Here is a 21902-nt window from a genome sequence, read left to right as displayed (position 1 = left end):
AAACAGTATCTCAAAAGGCCACATACTATATGATTCCATTTATATTAAATGTCCAGTACAGGCAAATCCATAGAGACAGAAACGAGATGAGTGATTACCAGGGACTGGGGGCAGAGGGTGATTGCTAATGGGTACAGGGTTTCTGTTTGGGGTGATGAAAATATTCTGGAATTAGTGTTGATGGCTGTACAACCTATGAATATATTAAAAACCACTGAAGTGTACACTTTTAAAAGGGTGAATTTTATGGTATGTGAATTATATCTCAATTAAAAGGAAAAAAGACTGTAGTCCTAAATCCCCACAGACATTTGATTTTTTCAGGGTATTAAGAATGTTTCCTGTCTCTGATTCCTTCATTATATGACCCTTAAGAGGTGGGCTTCCTCCCTCAGCACCATAATGGCCCAGTAAGCTGGCCCCACCAAGGCAGAATACAGGGGAAAGTTTGGCCCCATCCTGAATGGTTAGACAGTAGCTCAGACTAAATGAGGCCCACCCCCGTCCCCTTTCTAGGCCATGTTCAAGACCCCAGCATCAGCCAAGGCTCATGACCAGGATAGAAGTACCCCCCAATCCACCCGCTGCCCACTCCCCACCTACCTGCTCATTCTTATGCTGGGTCATGTGGGACTTGAGCTGGAAGTAAGTGCTGAACTTGCTGGGGCAGAACTGACATAGGTAGGAGCTATCGATGAGGACCACCTGCTTGCCCTCCAGCTTCTCCCCTTCATCCTCACCTGCTGTGGGCAAGGCCTGGGGCTGTGGGGCACTCGACAGTGTCTGGCCCAACCCTATGGAGAAAGCCAGGAAGAGAAGTCGCTGAGAAGGGCAGAGGAAGCACCAGGACAGAGAGACCACTCAGGAAGGATCACGGAACATCTCCTCCGTGCTCCACTGCGTACACCCCACACCCACCACATGCTTGGTGTTGGACACTGTTCTCAAAGCCCTGCACTCACATACAGTTGGTGTGCACTGATACCACTCTTCCTGGTGCTAAAATACTGAAATACTTACATTCCAATTGATGAATAGCTATTGCCTCAAGTCTCCGGTCCCTGACCTCCCCCTCAGACACTCTAGACCTCTCTCCATGGTTGTTAAAAATCCTGAACACAGCTCCTAGCTGTACTCATCATGCCTCCCCAGCTCCTTGTTCTTTTTTTTTTTTTTTTTTAACATTCAACTATTATCCTTGTTCTAATTACACTCATTTGTTTGGTTGCCCTTCCCTCACATTCTCTAAGGACAGGGGCCTGGCACAGAGTAGGCCTCCATAAATGTTTGCTAAATGACTGAACCCTTGGTGCTAGGCACTTTAGGAATTTAAAATAGAAAAAATGGTTTCTTCTCCAAGGAACTCACAAAGACTCAAAGTGCATACATAGAATGGCTAAATACACAGCAGGGCTAGATCCAACAGGGAGATGATATAAAGTGGCCATGTGTTTTTTGCACAGCAACACACCCCTTCATTGGCTGGCATGTGGCAGGTGTTGCTCACCTATGGGGCTGCACAGGAAAGCCCCAGCCTTACATTGTCCAATAGAGTGGCAAAGAGCCACATGGGGCAACTGAGAACTTAAAATTTGGCTCGTCCAAATCCAGATGTGCTAATAAATGCAAATGGATTTTGGAAACTTAGCATAAAAAAAAGAATATAAAATATCTTATTAATAATTTCTTTATATTACATGCTAAAATGACAATATTAATGTATTAGGCTAAATAAAACATATGATTAACATTAATGTCACCTTCTTTTTATGTTTTTTTAAAAGACAGATTATTAATCTTTTATTATTATGCCACATAACAGTGGACTAAGTTATTTAGAGTTAGCACATGTACATGTATGGGAATTACGATGGTCAGTGGTGGTTTACATTAAATACACAGGACTTTGTTTTTTAAGCACCCCTTTTTTTCCTTCAGAATAGTCCTTGAGCATCAATCAATGTTTGGTGGTTTCTTCCAGCAAGTCCTTTGCTTCATTTATTTTGGTTGCTAAGTACGGAGATCCACCTTTATCTGGGTGATTCAAAATCATGATTCTCCTGTGAGCTGTTCTAATCTTGGCCTTGCCAGCAGATGGGTTTACACCCAAAATAAGACTAGCTTCTCATCTACTCATTTGCTGTTCAAATCTTCCTTTATAGTAGGATGAAAGGCTAGGAGTTGAAATCTTCTTTGCAGTTTCTGTGATTATTTGTTCCAGAGGTTTCCAGATCTGAAATACATAGCAACCTGCAAATGCAAAAGCTGCAACACCCAGTCCTACAGCTATCTTGCCAGGCCCTGGTGGATGTCCGTGTCAGGCCATTTGGTCGAGGGCAGTGCGTACTCGGCATGGCGGAGGCCCTCGCTGGCACCACTGAAGGCAGCCATGGCGAAGTGCCCAGGGAGATGGGCTTTTTATATTGTTTTTATGTAGCTATTAGAAAATTTTAAATGGCATATGTTGCTCATATTATATTTTTCCTGGACAGTGTTACTCTAATTAAACCAATATTAAGGAAAAGGTCATTAGTTCAGAAACAAGTGATGGCTTTGATGACAATTTTACAAACTATAAAGAACTTTGGAGATCACCTGCCCATAGAGGCCAAATAGATTTCAATTTCAGATAAACTGAGAGTGACTGCCTGGAGCCATCTATTGAAAATAGATTCTGAGGTGGTATCCAAACTCAGCAAAAATGATAGGTGATTGATTAGTGATGGTTGCCATGGCTACAGCATTAGAGTAACACCACACAAATTGTATATTTGTCATCCCTCCTTTCATCTATGCCCCACTTTATCACTGAAGTAGACTGAAGCCCAAAGAGGTCAAGGAGGTTGCCCACAGCCACACAGAAACAAAACCCATGAAGCTGCAGAGGAGAGGTGTAGGGAGAGTGGCGTTCCCCCTTTCAACCCACCTGTGCTTTCCTCATCCTCCTGCCTGCTGGGGTTCAGGGCCATGACCTGCACGGTCACAGAGTTGCGAGAGATGGTGCCACCACTGCGCCCTGGAGGCCACACCTTGTGAGTCTGCATGTGCTTCTTGACATTAGACTTCTGGGCAAAGGCACGGCCACACGCAATGCACTGGAAGGGTTTCTCACCAGTGTGGCTGCAGGAAACAAGGCTTGTCAGCACCCTTGTAGGAATGGAGATGTGACCTCAACCCAGGAGCTCATGGCCACCAGGAAGCCCAGACAGAACATCTAGATGTTGCTGGCAACCATTCTGACACCATAAGGACAAGCCCGCTTGCTGAGGCAGGCAGACCAGAGACAGAAAGACCCTGTGCTCTTGGTGGCATTACTGAGCTGCTGAATCAACCACCCTGGAACTAACTTTCTCCATGACCATCTTATACTGTGAGATGAAACATTTCCTAACAATTTAAGCCCATTTAAATAGGGATTTCTGTTATTTGAAGGAGAAAATATCCTAGCTATCACAGCACAGCACTTGTATCATCATTTACTATTTTCTTTCAAATAAATTTTACATGTTTTTTTAAAATATGTTTTTACTGATTTTAGAGAAAGGGGAAGAGAGACAAAGAGAAACATTGATGTGAGAAATATCGATCAGTTGCCTCCTGTATGCACCTGACCAAGGTTTGAACCCGCAACCTGGGCATGCCCTGACCAGGAATTGAACTGGCGAATTTTTGGTGCACAAGACAATGCTCAAACAACTGAGCCATACCGGCCAGGGCCAATTCTATGTTTTAAAACTTAAAATATTTTCAAATGAAGCTTCCACTTGTTATTGTATACAGAAAACCACTTGTCATAAAAAGTAACCAAAATGCAATAATTATAAAATGATCTAGAGCTGCATTGCCCAATAAGGTAGACAAAACCACATGGACTATTTAAATTTAAATTCATTAAAATAAAAATTTCAATTTCTTAATCATACTAGCCACATTTCAAGTGCTCAACAGTGGTACCCTATTAGACAGCGCCGTTTTGGGCATTTCCACCAGAAAGTTCTACTGGACAGCACCAGTGTAGACCAGTGATTCTCAAATGCGATTGATTTTGCCCTCCAAGAACATTTGGCAATATTTGGAGACACTTTTGTTTGTCACAGCTGAGAAATGAGGAATGCTACTGGTATTTAATAGTTATAGGTTAGGAATGCTGCTAAACATTCTACCAGGCAAGGTCAGACCTCCACAGAAAAGAATGATGTGATAAAAAGTGTCAATAGTGCCAAGGCAGAGAAAGCCTGTTTAAAGAAAAGATTCTGCCTGCCATGTTTGGAATCTGTGACGTGTGTGCTCATTCATTTTCTCTCTCTCTCTCTCTCTCTCTCTCTCTCTCTCTCTCTCTCTCTCTCTCTTTCTCATAAAACATGAGCTAGCATGTGAGAGGCATTAGGAGAGACTAGCACCAAATTGAGGCTTTCTCCTTTGACTCTCCAAGAACTGAAAGAAATTGAAGAGAATCATTTTTTCACTGTCTTTCAGAACTTTTCGAAACCATGTCCAAGAACCACCTAAAATCATCTCATGTACCAATGACCCCACTCTGAGAAACACTGAACAAGTCCACCCCTCTACTTCATAGAAGAAAGACCTGAGCACCAGAGGGGTTCCCTGCATGTACTTGGAACAAGAGGTATTGTGGTTAGTCCTGAGTGAGCAGTCAGAGTCATATACGCAGAGCATGGCAGTCCTTGAGGCCAGGCCTTTCTGCAGAGGTAAGGACTGGGTACCACCCCTCATGCCTGCAAAGCCCCTATCAGTTCAGGTCCACTTCTCCCCCTACCTCACCCCATTTGGACCTTCCCCATCACAGTGGGCAGGCCCCGCAGCTTCCACAGACCCTCCCATTACTCCTGGAAGAGAAGAGGGAAAATCATCCTGACCTGGACTGAAGTTCTGAGAACCATGACAGGACAGATGGGGCCTTGGACACCACCCAGGTTAGGAGGCTGGGAAGGGACCCTTGCTTCCACTGCAGATGGCTCCCCAGCCAGGGCTGCCTGGGAGCCACCTGCCCCACCATGCCTGGGTACCTTCGGATGTGCTGCTGCAGGTCGAAGTTTTTGGTGAATGACTTGTCACAGTATGAGCACTTGAGTTTCTGAGCCTTTGGCTTCCCTGCAGCTGAAAGACAAAGTGGGAGGAGTGAGATGGTGAGGCTGGGGGTAAAGCTATGGGTGCCAAGGGCAGCCTCCAGCCACTCTACTCCCGGGGCCTAGGGCCAGAAATCCCAGACCCTGGGAGATCTACTCAAGGACAGGCAGGGGAAGAGGCACAGGTAAGTCTCTCCAGGTGCTGGGGGGAGGAAAGCCTAGGTCCTGCTCTGCCTGGGTGAGCAGGACAAACCCCTCAGAGGCCCCCCCTCTGCCTTAGGATAAAATCTGACCTCTCTGCTGTGGCCTACAGGGCTCTGCATTCTCTGCTTCCTGCCAACCTCATTATTCTCTCCATCTAGCTACAGCAGACTCCCTGCTAACCTTGAAAGACCTCAAACATGATCCCACCTCAGGACTTTTGAACCTGCTATTCCCCTTATCTGGCATCCTTGTCCTTCAGATAGCCACAAGGCTGTTTCCTTCTCATTCCCAGATGGATAAGTAGCATTATTCTCAATCATAGTACCCCATTAATCTCCTTCCTAGAGTAACCCATAAGTATTTATTTATTCCCTGTCTTTTCCATTAAACTGTGATAACTGAGGATAGGGAAATCCTGGAACAAGATGCTAGATCCCCAGTGCCTGACACCAAACTCAACATATATTTGTGAAAGAAAGGCAGTGTGGAAGTAGGTGACTGGAAGGCCCTGAAAATTTCTCAATTTCTCTGCCCTTCTCACCCGCCAGCATTTTCTGACTCTGCTTCCAACCCATACCAGTGGCAGACATTGTTTCTTGCCTGCCTAATATCCATTCTCCCCTTCTTTCCTCACAGGTGCTCTACCTAAGGGGAACATTTCCCAGCTTCCTTTGCTGCTAGATATGCTCATGTGACTAAGTTCTGACCAATGAGATGTAAGCAAAAGCATCATGCAGAACTGCTAGAAGCTGGCAGATGCCCCCTTTTTCCTTCTTATTGCCTAGAATATGAAATTAATGATTGGAGCTCTAGTAACCATCTTACACAATGAGGCACCCTGATAGCAGAAGCCACACACCAGGGATGGCAGAGCAGAAAGATAGAGGATATGTGGGTTCCTGGTGACCATACAGGCACACGATCTCCTGATTGCCTACCTCTGGCCTTGTTTTGCACAGGAGAAAAAATTCTATCATTTTGAAGTCACTCTTATTTTGGGTTTTTCATTACATGCAAACAAACTGAATCCTAATCATCATAAAAGGGAAGACTAGAACGAAGCAGCCTGTGGACAGGCCGATGCTGAGGAAAGATGCTCAGGCTGTGAGCCCACCTTCTGGGAGTCCACTGGCACCTTTGGCCCGTCGGGTCTTCAGCGTTGGTGGGGAGTCAAAGGTGGCCACGGTGCCCCCAGTGGTGCTGGTCATGGGGGCAGTGGGGTTGGGTCCTTTTGGTTTGAATCCCTGTTTGCCGGGGCTGTACACTGGGGGGGTGGGGTATACTGGAGCCTCCACACACTGGTTTGGCACCTAGAAGGACAGCAGAGTCAGGGAGAGAGCTCTGGGATGGAACAGGGGAAACCACCCCAGCCTGGAGGACCCTCACAGTGGCCCTGATCTCAGCCACTCCCCACCTACAGCACCATCCTAATCCCCCGCCTAGCTCAGTCACTCCAGTCACTCCCCAAACCCCTTTGAACTTCATGAAGTCAGAAGGTTAGAAGCAGCTTTGGAGCCAGGTTCAAATCCTGACTCTAACATTGATTTAAAAACAAAACCAAACAAAACCTAAGAGATCTTGGGCAAGTCTTTAAACTTCTCTGTCTCAGTTCTCACATCTGTAAAATGAGGCTAATCATAGTACCCCTCTCATTGGGTTGTTGTGTGGATTTAATGAACTAATGAGAACTTAGAATAGTGCCTAAAATATAGTAAGTACTCAATAAACTTTACCTATTGCTACTGCCACTATTATTATTATTGTAGCTTGCTTGCACAGAAGAACCAGGAAGTCAGAAAGGTGTGGGCCCCTACCAGCTACTCTACTTCTTTTTATTTTTTGTTAATCCTCACCCGAGGACATTTTCCCATTGATTTTTAGAGTGGAAGGGAAGGGGAGAGACAGAGAGAGAAACACTGATGTGAGAGTGTTTGCTTCCCTGCAACTGAGGTATGTGCCCTTGACTAGAATCTAATCCAGTGATGGCGAACCTATGACACGTGTGTCAGAGGTGACACGCGAACTCATTTTTTCAGTTGATTTTTCTTTGTTAAATGGCATTTAAATATGTAAAATAAATATCAAAAATATAAATCTTTGTTTTACTATGGTTGCAAATATCAAAAATTTTCTATATGTGACTCGGCACCAGAGTTAAGTTAGGGTTTTTAATGCTGACACGCCGAGCTCAAAAGGTTCGCCATCACTGATCTAATCCATGACCCTTCAGTCTGCTGGCCGATGCTCTATCCAGTGAGCCAAACCAGCTAGGGCTGCTACTCCACTTTTTTTTTAAATATATTTTTATTGATTTCACAGAGGAAGGGAGAGAGAGGTAGAAACATCAGTGATGAGAGAGAACCATCGACTGGCTGCCCCCTGCACGCCCCACACCGGGGGTGGAGCCCGCAACCCAGGCATGTGCCCTGACCGGGAATCAAACCGTGACCTCCTGGTTCATAGGTCGACGCTCAACCACTGAACTATGCCGGCCGGGCTGCTACTTCACTTTTTAAGTAACCCTGCTGGACACCACACCAGCAGGCATCCCTCAACCAAGAACTGACATTGAAACCACAAGAAATTAGCAAATTAATTGAGCCATTCAAACTTAGTTAACACTAAGCTAAAATCATGACACTAATGCATTGTGGGAAGCTTGGAACCACAGTCCTAGACTATCTTGCCAGCACAGTTCTGAACACAGATTAGGTTCTGCTCACAAGAAGCATGACATGTGGAAGGCAGAAGGGAGGTAGAAACCACTCTCCAGCAGCTGCGTTGAGATAGGTGGATTTAGTCATGAGCTTTGCAGTAGCTTACTGAACTCTACATCTCCTTCCTGACAACCAGCCCCAAGGACAGCAGGGCAACTGGGACAACCACAGTGGCATCCTACAGTTCCCTCACCTCTGTGCAGCAGCTGTGCCCTGGCTCTCTGGGCCAAGCAACAACAGTGAATCTGAAAACCAGTCATGCAACCCTGACTTTTGCTTCTCTAACCCTTCCATCAACTTTGTAAGCACCTAACTTCTTGCATTTAATCCTTCTGCCAGAAACACCTAGAGTGGTTTCTATTTTCCTGGCCAATACTCCACTCAACAGATAGTTGTCACATGAATGAATTCACCCATCATTCAAGTTACTCCTGAGCAATTTTGTGACTGCCACTGGGTTAGCTCTCATTATCCCCAACAGCTCTGCCAGGGGAGTTCCCATTTTAGAGAAGAAACTGAATTCAGAGAGCCCTATTTCAAATACCTGCTATAGGCCAGGTACTCTGCTAAGTGCTAAGGATGCAAAATCAAAGACCCAGGCTCCAACCTCAAAGACCACGCTCTTCTGCATGGAAAATAAAAAATGGCAGCTCCCCCTGTACTGGCTCCTCTGCCTACCAGGCCACCACCATCCTCTCAACATCTCACTGACTTAACTTTTCCTTTTTAATTCAACAAAGTCCCAGACTAGAGCAAATCCTCTTGTAGGCTCTCATAACATCACATGCTTGGAGGTAAAATTTCCCCACTAGTCTGGTTCTCCTTACATATAGATGCCATCTGACATGGAATATATGTCAGATGAATGACTCCAAGGTGACTGGGATAATGTGGCCTCAAGTGCAGGCAGGCTCTTTGTCATAACCATGCCCCTAGCACTGGCGTCTAGGAAGATTCTGAACTCTTATCACCTGGAGAGTAGACTGCTTATAGCCCAGAAGAGCTCTTCAGCAGGGAGTTAGCATGGTTTATATGGTGTATTGATTGCATATGGCCTCAATTCTTTACCTCTCCCTCGCCCATGCCCTTTACAGTGTGACTTGGCAGCTTTTCCCATTAAGAGATGGCATCTATTTCCTTATTTATTTTTTTTAATATGTTTTCTTTGATTTTTAGAGAGAGAGAAAGGGAGAGGAATAGAGAGATAGAAACATGGATGAGAGAGAAACATCCCCTATTGGGCATGTGCCTGACCAGAATTGAACCAGTGACCTCTTGGTTCATGGATCAGTGTACAGCCGCTGAGCCAGACTGGCAGAGCTTCCTTATTTCTTAAATCTAAGCTGGCCTTAGCCCTGCTTTGAACAATAGAAGTGAGACTGTGCTACTTACAAGCCTAAGCCTCAAGAAGCCTTGAGCACTTCTGCTTGCATTACTGCATCTCCACCACTGCCTGGCTAACCTGCTGGATAATGAAAGATGGGTGGAGCAGAGCCGGATTACCCCACTCATCCCACCCCAGGCCATGCTAGAGCAGCCGACAGCCAGCCAACCTCCAGACACAGGGGGAGCCCAGCCAAGATCAGCAGAGTTGCCACACTGACCACCATAGATGTGAGAACAAGAAATGGTTTTTCCTAGATGCCACTGAAGCTTTGTGGACATTTCTTACAGAGCCATAGCTAACTAATATATCTTGCTAGTTTTTTAAAAAAGTAACAGATACATACTTTTTGGAATCTCCCCAACAAACAGGTATTCTCTGTTCTGAGCACTCCCTGAGGGCTGCTTGTATTTATGCTACAGCCTCTATTTCACACTACCTTTTCATGGTTTGCATTTTACATTGACAGCAGTGATGGCTTGATTAAAGTCCCTCCCTCCCCTGATGTGGTACACAACATGATCTGGTTTTGCAACCCCCCCACCATGGTATCTCCAACAGTGTCTGGCACACGTTTGGTGCTTAGGAAAGGTCTGGGTTACCCATAATGACCATGACCAGTTTTTCCCCCTCCACCCCAAACCCCACCTCGGCTCACCTCCAAGGGTGGGTAGGCCTGCATTCCCAATGCCTGGATCTCCACTGTTCCACTTCCAGCCAGGGGTGCCGTGGCACTGTACACCTCCACCACGCCATTCCCGCCGGGGTTGGAACGCCCGGGGGGACCCAGGCTCTGAGGTGGTGGGGGTGGGGGCTGAGGGGGTGGAGGTGGGGGCAGTGGTGGAGGGGGTTGAGGAGGTGGTGGAGGCTGGGTGAGGTAGCTGGGCGCAGAATGCATGTTCAGGCTGCTCTGAAATCAGAAAAGAGAATTAAAGCTGGGCGCAGAATGCATGTTCAGGCTGCTCTGAAATCAGAAAAGAGAATTAAAGCGTCATAGTCTCTTGACACCAGCTGTCTTGTTTATCCGTGAGGAAGGACATTTGCCTTAGCTATGTGGGAAGAACGGCCACTCCCAAGGCAGTTCAGAGGACAATGCTGAGAGGGGGCTTGGAAACGAAGTTATGGGAGAATTCAGAGGCACCATCAGCGAGGTGCTGCTATTCCTTTCCTTTGTGAAAAGTCAGCAAAAATGGCCCAGTTTGTGCAGGAATGAGTTCACACAGCAGGCCTAATGTTGCTGTCTTTAGAAAGGCTTGCTTGTAGGACTGGCTCTTAACTGGCATCCGAGAACCTGCCTTGTAGAAGGTTCCCTATGTTGATAAGGCTCTTTTGCCCAGCTGGGGCACTGACCATATTGTATCAACTCACCTAGACTGTCTGCACAAACAATGTGATTTATGGTGAACACTTCCTCACCATCTGGACGTCTAGAGTTTTTATCATCATGGCTGGATATCTGTGACCAATCCCCAGTAAAAGCCTGAGTCTCAGAGTCTTAGGTGTGCTTCCCTGGGCAGAAACACTGCACATGTGTTGTTGCTCTTCATTGCTGGAGGAGTAAGTGTGCTTTGTGCAGCCTCTTCCTCATCCTCCAAGGAGGAGAACTTTGGAAACCTACACCTGGATTCCTCTAGACTCCAGCTGATGTGCCTTTTCCCCTTCTGACCCTGCTATGCATCCTTCTGCTGTAATAAACCACAGCCATGAGTACAACCATCCTAAATCCTGGGAGTCTTTCTAGGGAGTCACCACATGGGTGGGTGGCTATGGACCCCTGAAACACAGCCATGGATTCTAGGAATTTATTCTACAAAAATAATCAAGCAGGTGGACAAAGATATCGACACATGGATGCTACTCCAGCAAAAAATGGCAACAACCTACATGTCCATCCACAGAAGCCTGGCTAAGCAGAGGATGACCCATCACACGATGGAATCCTTTGCAGCTGTTAAAACGATGATGCTGAGCAGCATTTCATAAAGGATGCTCCTTTTAATTGCTCTTCCTTGGGTTCCACAGTCAAATATATTTTGGGAAAAATCTGGGATGACAAAATCAAAAGTATGTCTTTACTGCAGGAAAAAAACAGGGACAAAGCAAGGGAAGAAGTAGGATGCCTCCACTTTAGGTTGGTTTGACCAGAGATCCTTAATATATTGGAAAATCCCAAGGAGCCAGTGTTCCAATGAACTTTTTGGGAAATATTGATGTACAGTTATAAGCATAGAGAATGAGGTTAAACAAAAGGCAAAGAAAAGAAAATTCCAGAACTGTGCATATAACATGACCCATTTAGATATCTGTGTATATTATAAATGTTTTTTAAAACCTATTTCTAATTTTATTTGCATTCAAGGTCAGGAAAGCCAAAATTCTGATAGTGCTTTCTTTGAGTGGAGAGAATATGAGGGACTGATTGATTTCCCAATTTTTATGCTGAAAAATTCCAAACCTATAGAAAGATTGCAAAAAGAATACATTGAGCCCTTTCTGATTTGGCTCCGTGTATAGAGCATCAGCCTACAGAGTGAAGGGTTTGATTTCGGTAAAGGGCACATACCTCAATTGCAGGCTCAATCCCCGGCCCTGGTTGGGGACATGCAGGAGACAACCACTTGATGTGTCTCTCTCATCGTTGATGTTTCTATCTCTCTCCCTCTCTCTCCCTTCCTCTCTGAAATCAATAAAAATTTTTTTTTAAAAAAACCTCTATAAAAGAAAAAGGATATATTGAAAACTCTTCATACTTCATTTAATTCACTCAGTTATTACACACATATATATGTTGTTTCATCAAGGCACCTGAGAATTAGCTACATACATCATAACACTTAGTTCCTCAAAACTGTACTCAGATACATCTCCTAAAAACAAGGATATTCTCCTATATAACCAAAATTCAAACATCACACTCAGGAATCTATCTATATAAAAGCCTAAGTGACCTTTACAATGGGTGGACCAAATGACCGGTCGACCAGTCGCTATGACCCGCACTGACCACCAGGGGGCAGATGCTCAACGCAGGCCACAGCCAACCTCCCATGGTCCCTCCCCTGGGCCAGCTGGCCCCTATTGGGACTGGGTGAGATGGCCCTGATTGGCCTAAATCGCCAGCGAGGCTGAGAGACCCCAGCAGTGCACGAATTCATGCACTGGGCCTCTATTTGGATGTAAATTTCATACTATTATCTAAAATATTCAAATTCCTCCATATTCTAATTTCCCCAATAATGCCTTTATGGCTCCACCCCCCACAAACCAGGATCCAACCAAGAAACGCACATTGCAGTCAGTTACCATTATCACTTTAATTTCCAGATTATGAATAAACTTTTTTTTTTTTTTTTTTTTACTTTTCTTGTGTATTTTCTAATGGACATGGAACACTTTTGTTAAGAATAAAAACAGGAGTCAAAATAGCTGGACTGTGGCTACGAAATTCCAAAGTCACATTCTGGGTCCCCATTAACGTGGCAGCCTTCCCACCCACAGGGCTGGGCAAGGGGCGGCTGGCTGTCCTCCTCAGCATGGGGGAGAGCTGGGGCCACGCCCCCCTTCTTTCTACAAGATTCTGAATCTGCAGGAGGCAACATGCAGGCCTGGAATGAGATCCTGTGAAAAGTTAGTCCCCTTCTTACCTGCACAGGTGGGGGGCCCTGGGGCATGGGTTGGTCCAGGGATGTGAAAGCTGACATGGCAGACATGAGCACATCATCGCTCACCAAGATGTTCCCCTGCACCAAGGTCTGGATCAGTGGGGACGGGGGCACTGTGATGTATGTGGAGATCTGGAGAGGGAGGGAGGGAGGGAGGGACATGGGAGGGAGGGAGGGAGAGAGAGAAGAATGAACATGTGTGAGGCTCTGGAAAGAAGCAGAGAGCAGGATGCAAAAGATCTGGGTTCCGAAGTCCCACAGACCTAAATGCCATTTCCACCTCTGATGCTCCCTGCTACTGTGTGACGCTGAGCAAGTCACTCTACCTCTCTGAACCTCCATTTTCCTATCTATCAAATGAGAGTAATAAGTCATACTTCCCTGTAAGGCACATAACCTATGACCCAGAAATAATACTTCTGGTATCTATCCTAGAGAAGCACACATGTCCACAGGAAGTTCATGAACAAGAGTATTCTGCAGAGTGTTGTTTCTTATAATTCAATGGATTAAAAAGTACAATATAGTCATGGGTAGAATACTATACAGCAGGCAAAAGGTATTGCATGAAAAATCAAATGTTATAATAACATGTACATTATGTACTCTTATTTTTAAAAATCCAAAATAATACTATTATATAATTCCTGTGAATACTTAAAAAAGTATGTGAAAGTATCTTAAAAGGTTGAAAGGATACCTGACAGTAGTAACCTGGGGACAAGGGAGAGGAATAGTGCCAAAGAGGCCTTGATTTGTAACATTCTTTTACAAAGAAGGGAAACATGTATTGCTTTCAAACAAATGAATGAATAATAAAAATAATAATATGCTCTCAGGTTAACAGTGAGGATGAAAGGCAGATCTTACAAGAGAGAGTCAAACCTGCAGTGACTGCTCCTATCAGTAGATGGAGAGGGTATTTTGTTTTGTTTACCTGTTGCTTTCTTTTCTAATTTTTATTTATTGATTTGAGGGAGAGAGAAAGAAACATCAATTTGTTGCTTCACTTACCTATGCATTCATTGGCTGATTCTAGTATGTGCTCTGACTGGAGACCAAACCTTTGTATCAGGATGACACTCTAACCAACTGAGCTACCCGGCCAGGGCGATTGTTTGTGTTCTGAAGTTATTTTCTCACCTAAGACAGAAGAATTTTTCCCTCTCCTTTTATTGAAAAAAAAAAAAGGTGAGGGGGAAATATATTCTGATAACAAAACTAATACTCAATGAGTGAGAAAAAGAACTGTGTTCAGTGTTAGATGTCTGTAGCAACTTGAAAAGTTTCAATCTACATGTCCTACGGGCCTGGGCATGAAGTCTTTCATTTTGATGACAAGAATTATGTCTACTACAATGAATGAAGATAATGTTTTAAAGAAATAAGGAGGAAGTCAGGGAAATTTAACTCCTTGACCTGGATCCTGAGACATGCCCAGCTCCCTTTATAAAGATTCTTTAATCATTTAAGGCAGCGGTCGCCAACCTTTCAGACCTCACGGATCACCAGGTGGTGACCACTGCCTTAAGGGACCCCACCCTGGGTGTCTCTGCTCCAGAACTGTGTTCCTGACTGAGGACTCTGGAAGCTTCTCCAGATACCTCCAGCCGGGCCCTCTCCCATGACCTCCAGAGTTGTGTATCTGTCTGCATCTTCACAGCGGCCTCCGCTTAAAAGTCTAATGGGCATCTCAAATCCAACATGTCCAGCTGGACTCCTAACATCCCTTCAAATCTCCTCCTAGCCATTTCCCCATGTTGGTTACTAGCAACTCCAACTCTGGAGTCACCCTTGACCTCTCTTGATCTCACACCTCACACTCAATCTATCCACAAGCTCTTCAAAATATTTCCAAAATCTCATCCTTCTCGCGACCTCTACCACTATCACCCTGATCAAGCCACCACCCTCTGCCTGGATTTGTACAACAGTCTCCTATTGTACAACGGTGCAATACAGTCATGGATATTAACTCCTGGCTTTCTCTCTTGACTGCCATCAAACTCTGTTCTCTGTACAGCATCCAGTGTGACCTAGTTAAAGTGTAAATCAGACCTTATCCCTCTTCTGCTCAAAACCCCCCAATGGCTCCTATTTCTCAGAATAAAAGTCCACAAGCCCCACATGATCTACCAAGATCCCCTTGTTGCCTCCTGAGCTTATCATCTCCAACCCTCCTCCTTACTCATTCAGATCCAGCAACTCTCACCTCCTTGCTGTTCCTAGAACAAACCCAGCACACAACTGCCTCAGGGCCTTTGCACTTGCTGACCACATATCCTGGAATACTCTTCCCCAAATTGGTTGCTAGACTCGTTCTCGCATCTCCGTAGGTCTTTGCTCAAATGTCAATTCTTCACAGAGCCTTCCCGCAAGCACCATATACAAAAATGGCAAAAACTCCCACCCTTGTCATGACATCCTCTATCCCTCTGCATTTAACATCCTGAAAAAAAGTATATCTCTACAAATCTGTTTTGGTACTGTCTGTCTCACTCAGACCCATGAGGGCAGTGACTTGGTCTGTTTGTCCATAACTGTACCCCTAATGCCTGCAGTGCCTGACACACAGCGGGTGCTCAAAAAACCCCCACAAAACTTGCTGAATGGATGAATAAACAATTGAATGAATACCTGGCGATTCGTAGGAGGTGGGGCCTGCTGGACTGCTGTGGGTGCTGCCGAAGGCGTGTAGATGCTGTTGGTGGCCAGTGAGACTGTGGCCAGGGGCAGGGTATTCCCCTGGCACTGTTCGCGCTTGTGGGTCATAAACGCCGACAGTGAGTTGAACTGCTTCTTACACTTCCCGCAGAGAAAGACATCCTCATCATCTAGGGGTCACACCACACAGCAGCAGCATGAGAATAACAAAAGAAAAGCAATAAAGGAGCAGGTATTACAGTGAGAAATGGGAGGAGACCTGCATCTGGACCAGGAGGACAGCAGATCTAACAGCATTCTGTGATTCCATGTGCATGAGTCAAGTGCCAATTCTGTGCTTCCTAGGAGCTTTCACAACCACATAGGCACCGATGGGAGTATCCAGCCATGTGCATGAAGGTATCAAAAAATTAGCATCAGGAAATAGTAAAGAGGGTTTGCTTCAAAGTTGAGAACTTCAGAATCTTTACCCTGCCTCAATTTATTCATCAGTTGCCCAATAGGCCACAGGATCACACTCCTCTGTGGCTTTGCATCCAGTTTTCATCTGTCAAGCTGCCTCACTCAGACCAACTCGTTCTACAAGGCTCAGCTCAGATGTCACTCCTCTAGGAAGCTTTCCTAAAGCAGTGGCCACAGTGCCTTCTCATATCACACTTGTCCCATCACCACCAGCCTGTGAGACCCCCAAGGGAAAAAATATGTCTTACTTTTCACCATAACTACAGTATCTCCTGGGCACACAGGAGGCCCTCAGTGGATGTTTGCTGAATGAATTAAAAACTAAATGATTAGCTACTTAACAGGACACATGACTGAGGGCCTACCACAGGCCACTCACTGTGCTAAGCACTTGGCATGTTGTGGCAGAAATGTCAAACTGTCATTCAATATTCACTGTCAATACAATTTGCAGTGTGAAACATGGCTGTCTAGTTAAAGACTGTATTTCCAAGCCTTCTTTGCAGCTAGACATGTCATGTGACTGACTGAACTCTGACCAACAGGACAAGACCAGAGGTATAGTGTCTATGCAATTTCTTAAAAGGAAGGAGTATGGCTGACACTTCCATCTTTCTTCCTTTCATGTTGGCTGGAATGTGGAAATGAAAGCGAGAGGCTGGAGCACCCATCCTAGGCAGCATGTTGAGGATAGTACAGCCACAAGAGAGGAATCTGGGTCTCAACATACCCACCCCAAATGCCCATCGGTACTGCATATAACAGAAAAATAAACTTTAATCTTGTATAAGCTAAACCAGGTAGAATAAAATGTTCCCCAAAATTGCTCCATCGAGTTAAGCCAAACCAGAACTATGGCAGTTATCAATAGATAGCTATAAAACAATGGCCCAGGAATTAACCTGACTTCTTTTTTTGTTGTTGTTAAGGAGGATATTCTCTCCATAGGTTTTCAGAGAGAGTGAAAGGGAGGGAGCAAGGGAGAGAAAGAGAGAGAGAAACATGGATGTGAGAGAGAAACACTGACTGATTGCCTCCTGCACGCACCTGACCAGGGGTGGGAAATGAACCTGCAACCCAGGTATGTGCCCTCAACCGGGAATCAAACCTACAACCCTTCAGTGCATGTGTCAATGCTCCAACCACTGAGCAACATCGGCCAGGGCTAACGTGACTTCTTTTAAGTTGTTTTTCAAATTTAAAGCCAAGCCACAAACCCTAGAGACAAACTCAATACCTGGTTGGGAAAGTCCCTTCCTGCATCCCATAATAAGTCTTGCACAATCCCAGAATGCCTTGCTTTACTGACATGTACCCATACTTCAGTGGGACCCCAGCATTCCTACAAGGGAAAAAGCCAGCCAACCTACACTCTGGTTGGTTAACCCCTGCAACTTCTGTGTTCCCAAGGAATAAAACTCCCCACGACCCACATTTGGCGTGCAGAACCTGGGACCCTATCTCAGTGTTCTTACCTTCTGCAAAGCCTCAGTAAATCTGCCTTTGCTTTTATCAGTGTTCCTGTTCTAAATTCCTTTATATCAGGAAATAAGAACACAAACTCATTGATAACAAAACCACAAGAAACTTGCATTTCTTATTTACAACAGCTACAAAAGTATCCCAAGTATCCTCACAAGATTCCTATGAGGTAGAACTACTACCCCCATTTCACAGATGTGAAAACTCAGACACAGAGAGGTTAACTCACTTGTCCAAAGACACAGCCAGGAACAAGGATTCAAACCCAGGTGTGTATCTCTCTGTTCCCAACATGGTTCCCAAGTACTCAAATATGTTTGTGGAATAGATAACTGAACACACAGACTCACACAGGGCTCTAAAAGTTCTTTGCTCTGCCCAGTGTGGCTCAGTTGGTTGAGCGTCATCCCATGCACCAAAAGGTCGCTGGTTCAGTTCCTGGTCAGAGTACATACCCTGGTTATGGGCTCAATCCCTAGGAGGCAGCCCATCCATGTTTCTCTCTTTCTCCCTCTCCCTTGCTTTCTCTCTAAAATCAATTAAAACATATTTAAAAAAAGAAAAAGAAATCTTCTGTCTTAGGGGCATGGCCTGTAAATTGGAGAGAGTCATGCTCATCCTGTTCTTTCCATAGAGGGGAGACTGAGAAACGACTTCTGGGTCAAAGGTACAAACATTACCAAGCATCAGGACTCCTAGCCATTCCTGGCGTCATGATCCCCGCATTCACTAAGTGATTGAGAGAGGGTGTTCTTAGAGCTGAGCAGAAAAAAGCATTAGCCTGAGCATCCAGCCTGGGAGGAAGGGGAGAAGGTTCAGACACCAGAGCACATCCTGGGGACCACAGGGGGCAGTCCACTCCCACATCCTCTCATGAGTACCACTTGATTTTCATGGGGAGCCACTGACCCTTCCCACTGGTGAACCTGAGCAGATACTCACCTAGTGGCTGGATAGTAGAGGGTGCAGTGACACTCTGGCCTGTTGGATCAGGGACTGCTCCTTGACCATCCAACAACGACTGGACAGCCAGGACGGTCTGATTGTCCATTCCTGAAAGAATAAACGCAACCTCTTTGGAAGGTGGGCCCAGGATCCTGCTCTGACATCACCTTTACAAGCCAGACCCACTGCAAGGCCCCCACTGCAAAGACAGCTGATTGTGCCCTGGTATACATGCTCTCCTACTTCCACTGCAATAGAACCCAAGACTTTGGCCAAAAAACATGGTTCCTGAATAAAGATTACACTTCCCAGCCACTCCTGCAGCCAAGGAATGTTTAAGTTCTGGCCAATGGGATGCCTATGGCAGTTTCTGGGAAATTTTCTTAAAAGCTGCCTGGTATTCGACCCCCTTATCTGTCCTACCCTCCATCTGCTTCCTAAAATAAGAATCCCAGATCAGGAGGACAAGGGCCATGCCCCAGGGCAAGGCAGAAAAGTGGAAAAGTCCTGGGCCTCTGAGAATCTTGCAGAACACAGTCACCCTCATAGCTCAGGACTGCCTTCCTCCTAACTCCCATATGAGAGAAATGAACTTCTAGCCTATTTAAGCCACTGATAGGTTGAGCTGCTCTCTTAATCATGGCTGAATCTAATCCTAATACAGCTCCTGTGAAAATCACCAAGTCTTCCCCATCCACACCCCACAAACCCCACAAATCTGTTTGCACTTGGGTATCCTTACTTGCCCTGTTTTCCAATGCATGCTTGTCTTTTTGTTCCTCAGTAAATAGCATAATCTTAATTTGTAGTCAGGGGACTCTTGAGAAGCAGACTATCTCCATGTTTTCCAGTTAGTTGTCACTGCTGAGGTTCACAGTAGTAAACTTGTCCAGCCATGTCACTAGCTGGAGGACAGGCCTCGTCACACCCACAGTGCTTCCTCCCGAAGAACCCAGAGGGTGCCTCCTTCTCTCTGTCCCCACAGCCAATGCTCTGTCCCCAACCTCTCAGCTCTTACCTGGACACCTGCCCTAGCTTCTAACTGCAATGCCAATTACAACCATTAGCTCCCACAGCCAAAGTGAATCCACACTTTCCCCTGTTACCATGCAGGCCGTGTCCCTCCTGAGGCCAGCCCTTACATCCATCCCCTCCTGCTCCCTCAGAAACCACTCGCTACCAACTAGCCCCTCTCCTTCCCATGAGCCAGGACACAGGTCTCTCTAGAATGCCCCTCCTCGAACCCATGTTCCCATCTCTCCTCTTTTCTTCAACATCAAGCATCTGATGAGAGCCGTCTAACATCCTCCACCTCCCAATCCTCCTTCACCCACTATTCCCCCAATACCACCGAAGACCATCTGGCGGCATCAGACATTTCCTCCTGAAGCACTCACTCCCTTCTTGGCTTCAGGACATCACCTTCCTGGGTCTTCTCCCACCTTTCTGTTCTGTTCGCTCCTACCCAGCCTCCTTTACTGCTTCTCCCGTCTGTCCCCGAAATGTTTCTATTTTGAAGGGCTCCTTCTGTCTGGACTCTCCTTCCCCTCTTATACTCTCCTGGGCAGCCTCACTCACCCCCAGACTCCTTCTCCCTAATATCGCAGTTCATGCTTCCCTGAATGTGCTTCAGTAAATCTTCTACGGTTCTATGCAAAATTGTATGTTAGCATTTGTGTCAAATCTGTACCTGAACATTCATAGCAGCTTTATTTATAATAGTAAAAAAACTGGAACAAACTCAAATGTCCTTTAACAAGTGAATGTTTAAGCCGTGATATATCCAGGCTCGCTCTCCCTTCCCTCTCCCCTCTTTCCACACAGGCATGCCTCTCCTAAACCCTAAGAGTCCCCAGGTGACTGGCAACCAGGGCAGCAATGGGCAGCGGCAGCTCTCCCGGGCTAACCCCTTGAACCTGTCCCCAAGGCCCCCTTTTCTCTGACTCTCCAGTGAGCTGACAGCAGCCCCGCCTTGGCTCCCTTCTTTCCCATATTTCTAGAGAACCAAGGCAGTCCCACCTGGTCTCTCTCCTGCTTCTTCTATCCCAAGCCCTTCCTTGTTTCACTGCCTCAGCTTTAAAAAAAAAAAAAAAAAAAAGACTCAAAACAAACAAACAAAACAGCCCAGCTGGTGTGGCTCAGTGTCTGAGTATCAACCTATGAACCAGGAAGTTACATTTCAATTCCCAGTCAGGATACGTGCCGGTTTGCGTGCAGGAGGCAGCTAATCAATGATTCTCCTCATCTCTGATGTTTCTATCTCTCCCTCTTTCTTCCTCTCTGAAATCAATAAAAATATATTGGGGGGAAAACAAAAACCAAAAACTGTGGTATATCCAGCAATAAAAGGGAACAAAACGTTTGATATACACAACAGTACACAAATCTCCATGGAATTACGATGAATGAAAAAAGGGCAATCTCAAAGATTATATACTGTGTGATTCCATTTCATGACATTCTTGAAATGAAAACACTTTCGAAATAGAGAACAGACTAGTGGTTGCTGGGCATCAGGGATAGGGGGCAGGAGGAGGTGGGTGTGGCTATAAAAGGGCAACATCTTGTAGTGATGGAACTGGTTATGATAGGATAGTTTTGCAAGATATTACATTGGGGGAAAACTAGGTAAAGTGTACATGGGCTCTCTCTGTATTATTTCTTTTTTCCTTTTTTTTTGTTAATCGCCACCAGAGGATATTTTTTTCCCATCGATTTTTAGAGAGAGTAGAAAGGAGGGGGAGAGAAAGAGAGAGAAAGAGCAACATGAGAGAAACACATTGATTGGTTGCCTCCCGCATGTGCCCCGACTAGGGCCAGGGATCGAGCCTGCAAGCGAGGAGTGTGCCCTTGACTGGAATTGAACCCGATACCCTTCAGTCCTCGGACCAATGCTCTAACCACTGAGCCGAACCAACTAGGGCTCTCTGTATTATTTCTTACAACTGCATGTGAATCTTCAGAAAAAAATTATTTCAAAATAGCTCTGGACATTTTGCTCAGTGGTTAGAGCATTGGCCCAAAGACCAAAGGGTCGCAGGTTTGATTCCCAGTCAAGGGCATGCACCAGTGTTGCAGTTATCCATCCTGGTCCCAGTCAGGGCACATGCGGGAGGCAACCAATCGATGTGTCTCTCCACATCGGTGTTTCTCTCTCTACCCCCCATCCCCTCCTCTCTTCCACTCTCTCTAAAAACCAATAAAAAAATATCCTCAGGTAAGGGATTAACAACAACAAGTAATAATAATAAAATCTTTTTTTCAAAAAGTGGTGCCTATAAAAAAAAAAAAAAAG

At 45.5% G+C, this 21902-nt stretch overlaps 1 protein-coding gene and 1 pseudogene across 1 annotated transcript in view; both read right to left on the bottom strand.

Moving 5' to 3' along the window:
* ZNF341 (zinc finger protein 341) overlaps positions 1–21902 on the bottom strand; it is a 46359-nt gene that overhangs the window by 22222 nt on the left and 2235 nt on the right. The window contains 8 exon segments of the mRNA XM_023754381.1: positions 604–794; positions 2927–3120; positions 5028–5118; positions 6406–6601; positions 10051–10302; positions 13037–13186; positions 15692–15888; positions 18605–18715. Of these exon segments, the coding sequence (XP_023610149.1) occupies positions 604–794; positions 2927–3120; positions 5028–5118; positions 6406–6601; positions 10051–10302; positions 13037–13186; positions 15692–15888; positions 18605–18715 (1382 nt within the window).
* Positions 1852–2391, bottom strand: LOC102424704 (annotated as a pseudogene).

The sequence above is a fragment of the Myotis lucifugus genome, unplaced genomic scaffold (assembly GCF_000147115.1).
Source record: "Myotis lucifugus unplaced genomic scaffold, Myoluc2.0 scaffold_60, whole genome shotgun sequence".
Classification (NCBI taxonomy): domain Eukaryota; kingdom Metazoa; phylum Chordata; class Mammalia; order Chiroptera; family Vespertilionidae; genus Myotis; species Myotis lucifugus.
This window is presented reverse-complemented; position numbering and strand designations above follow the sequence as displayed.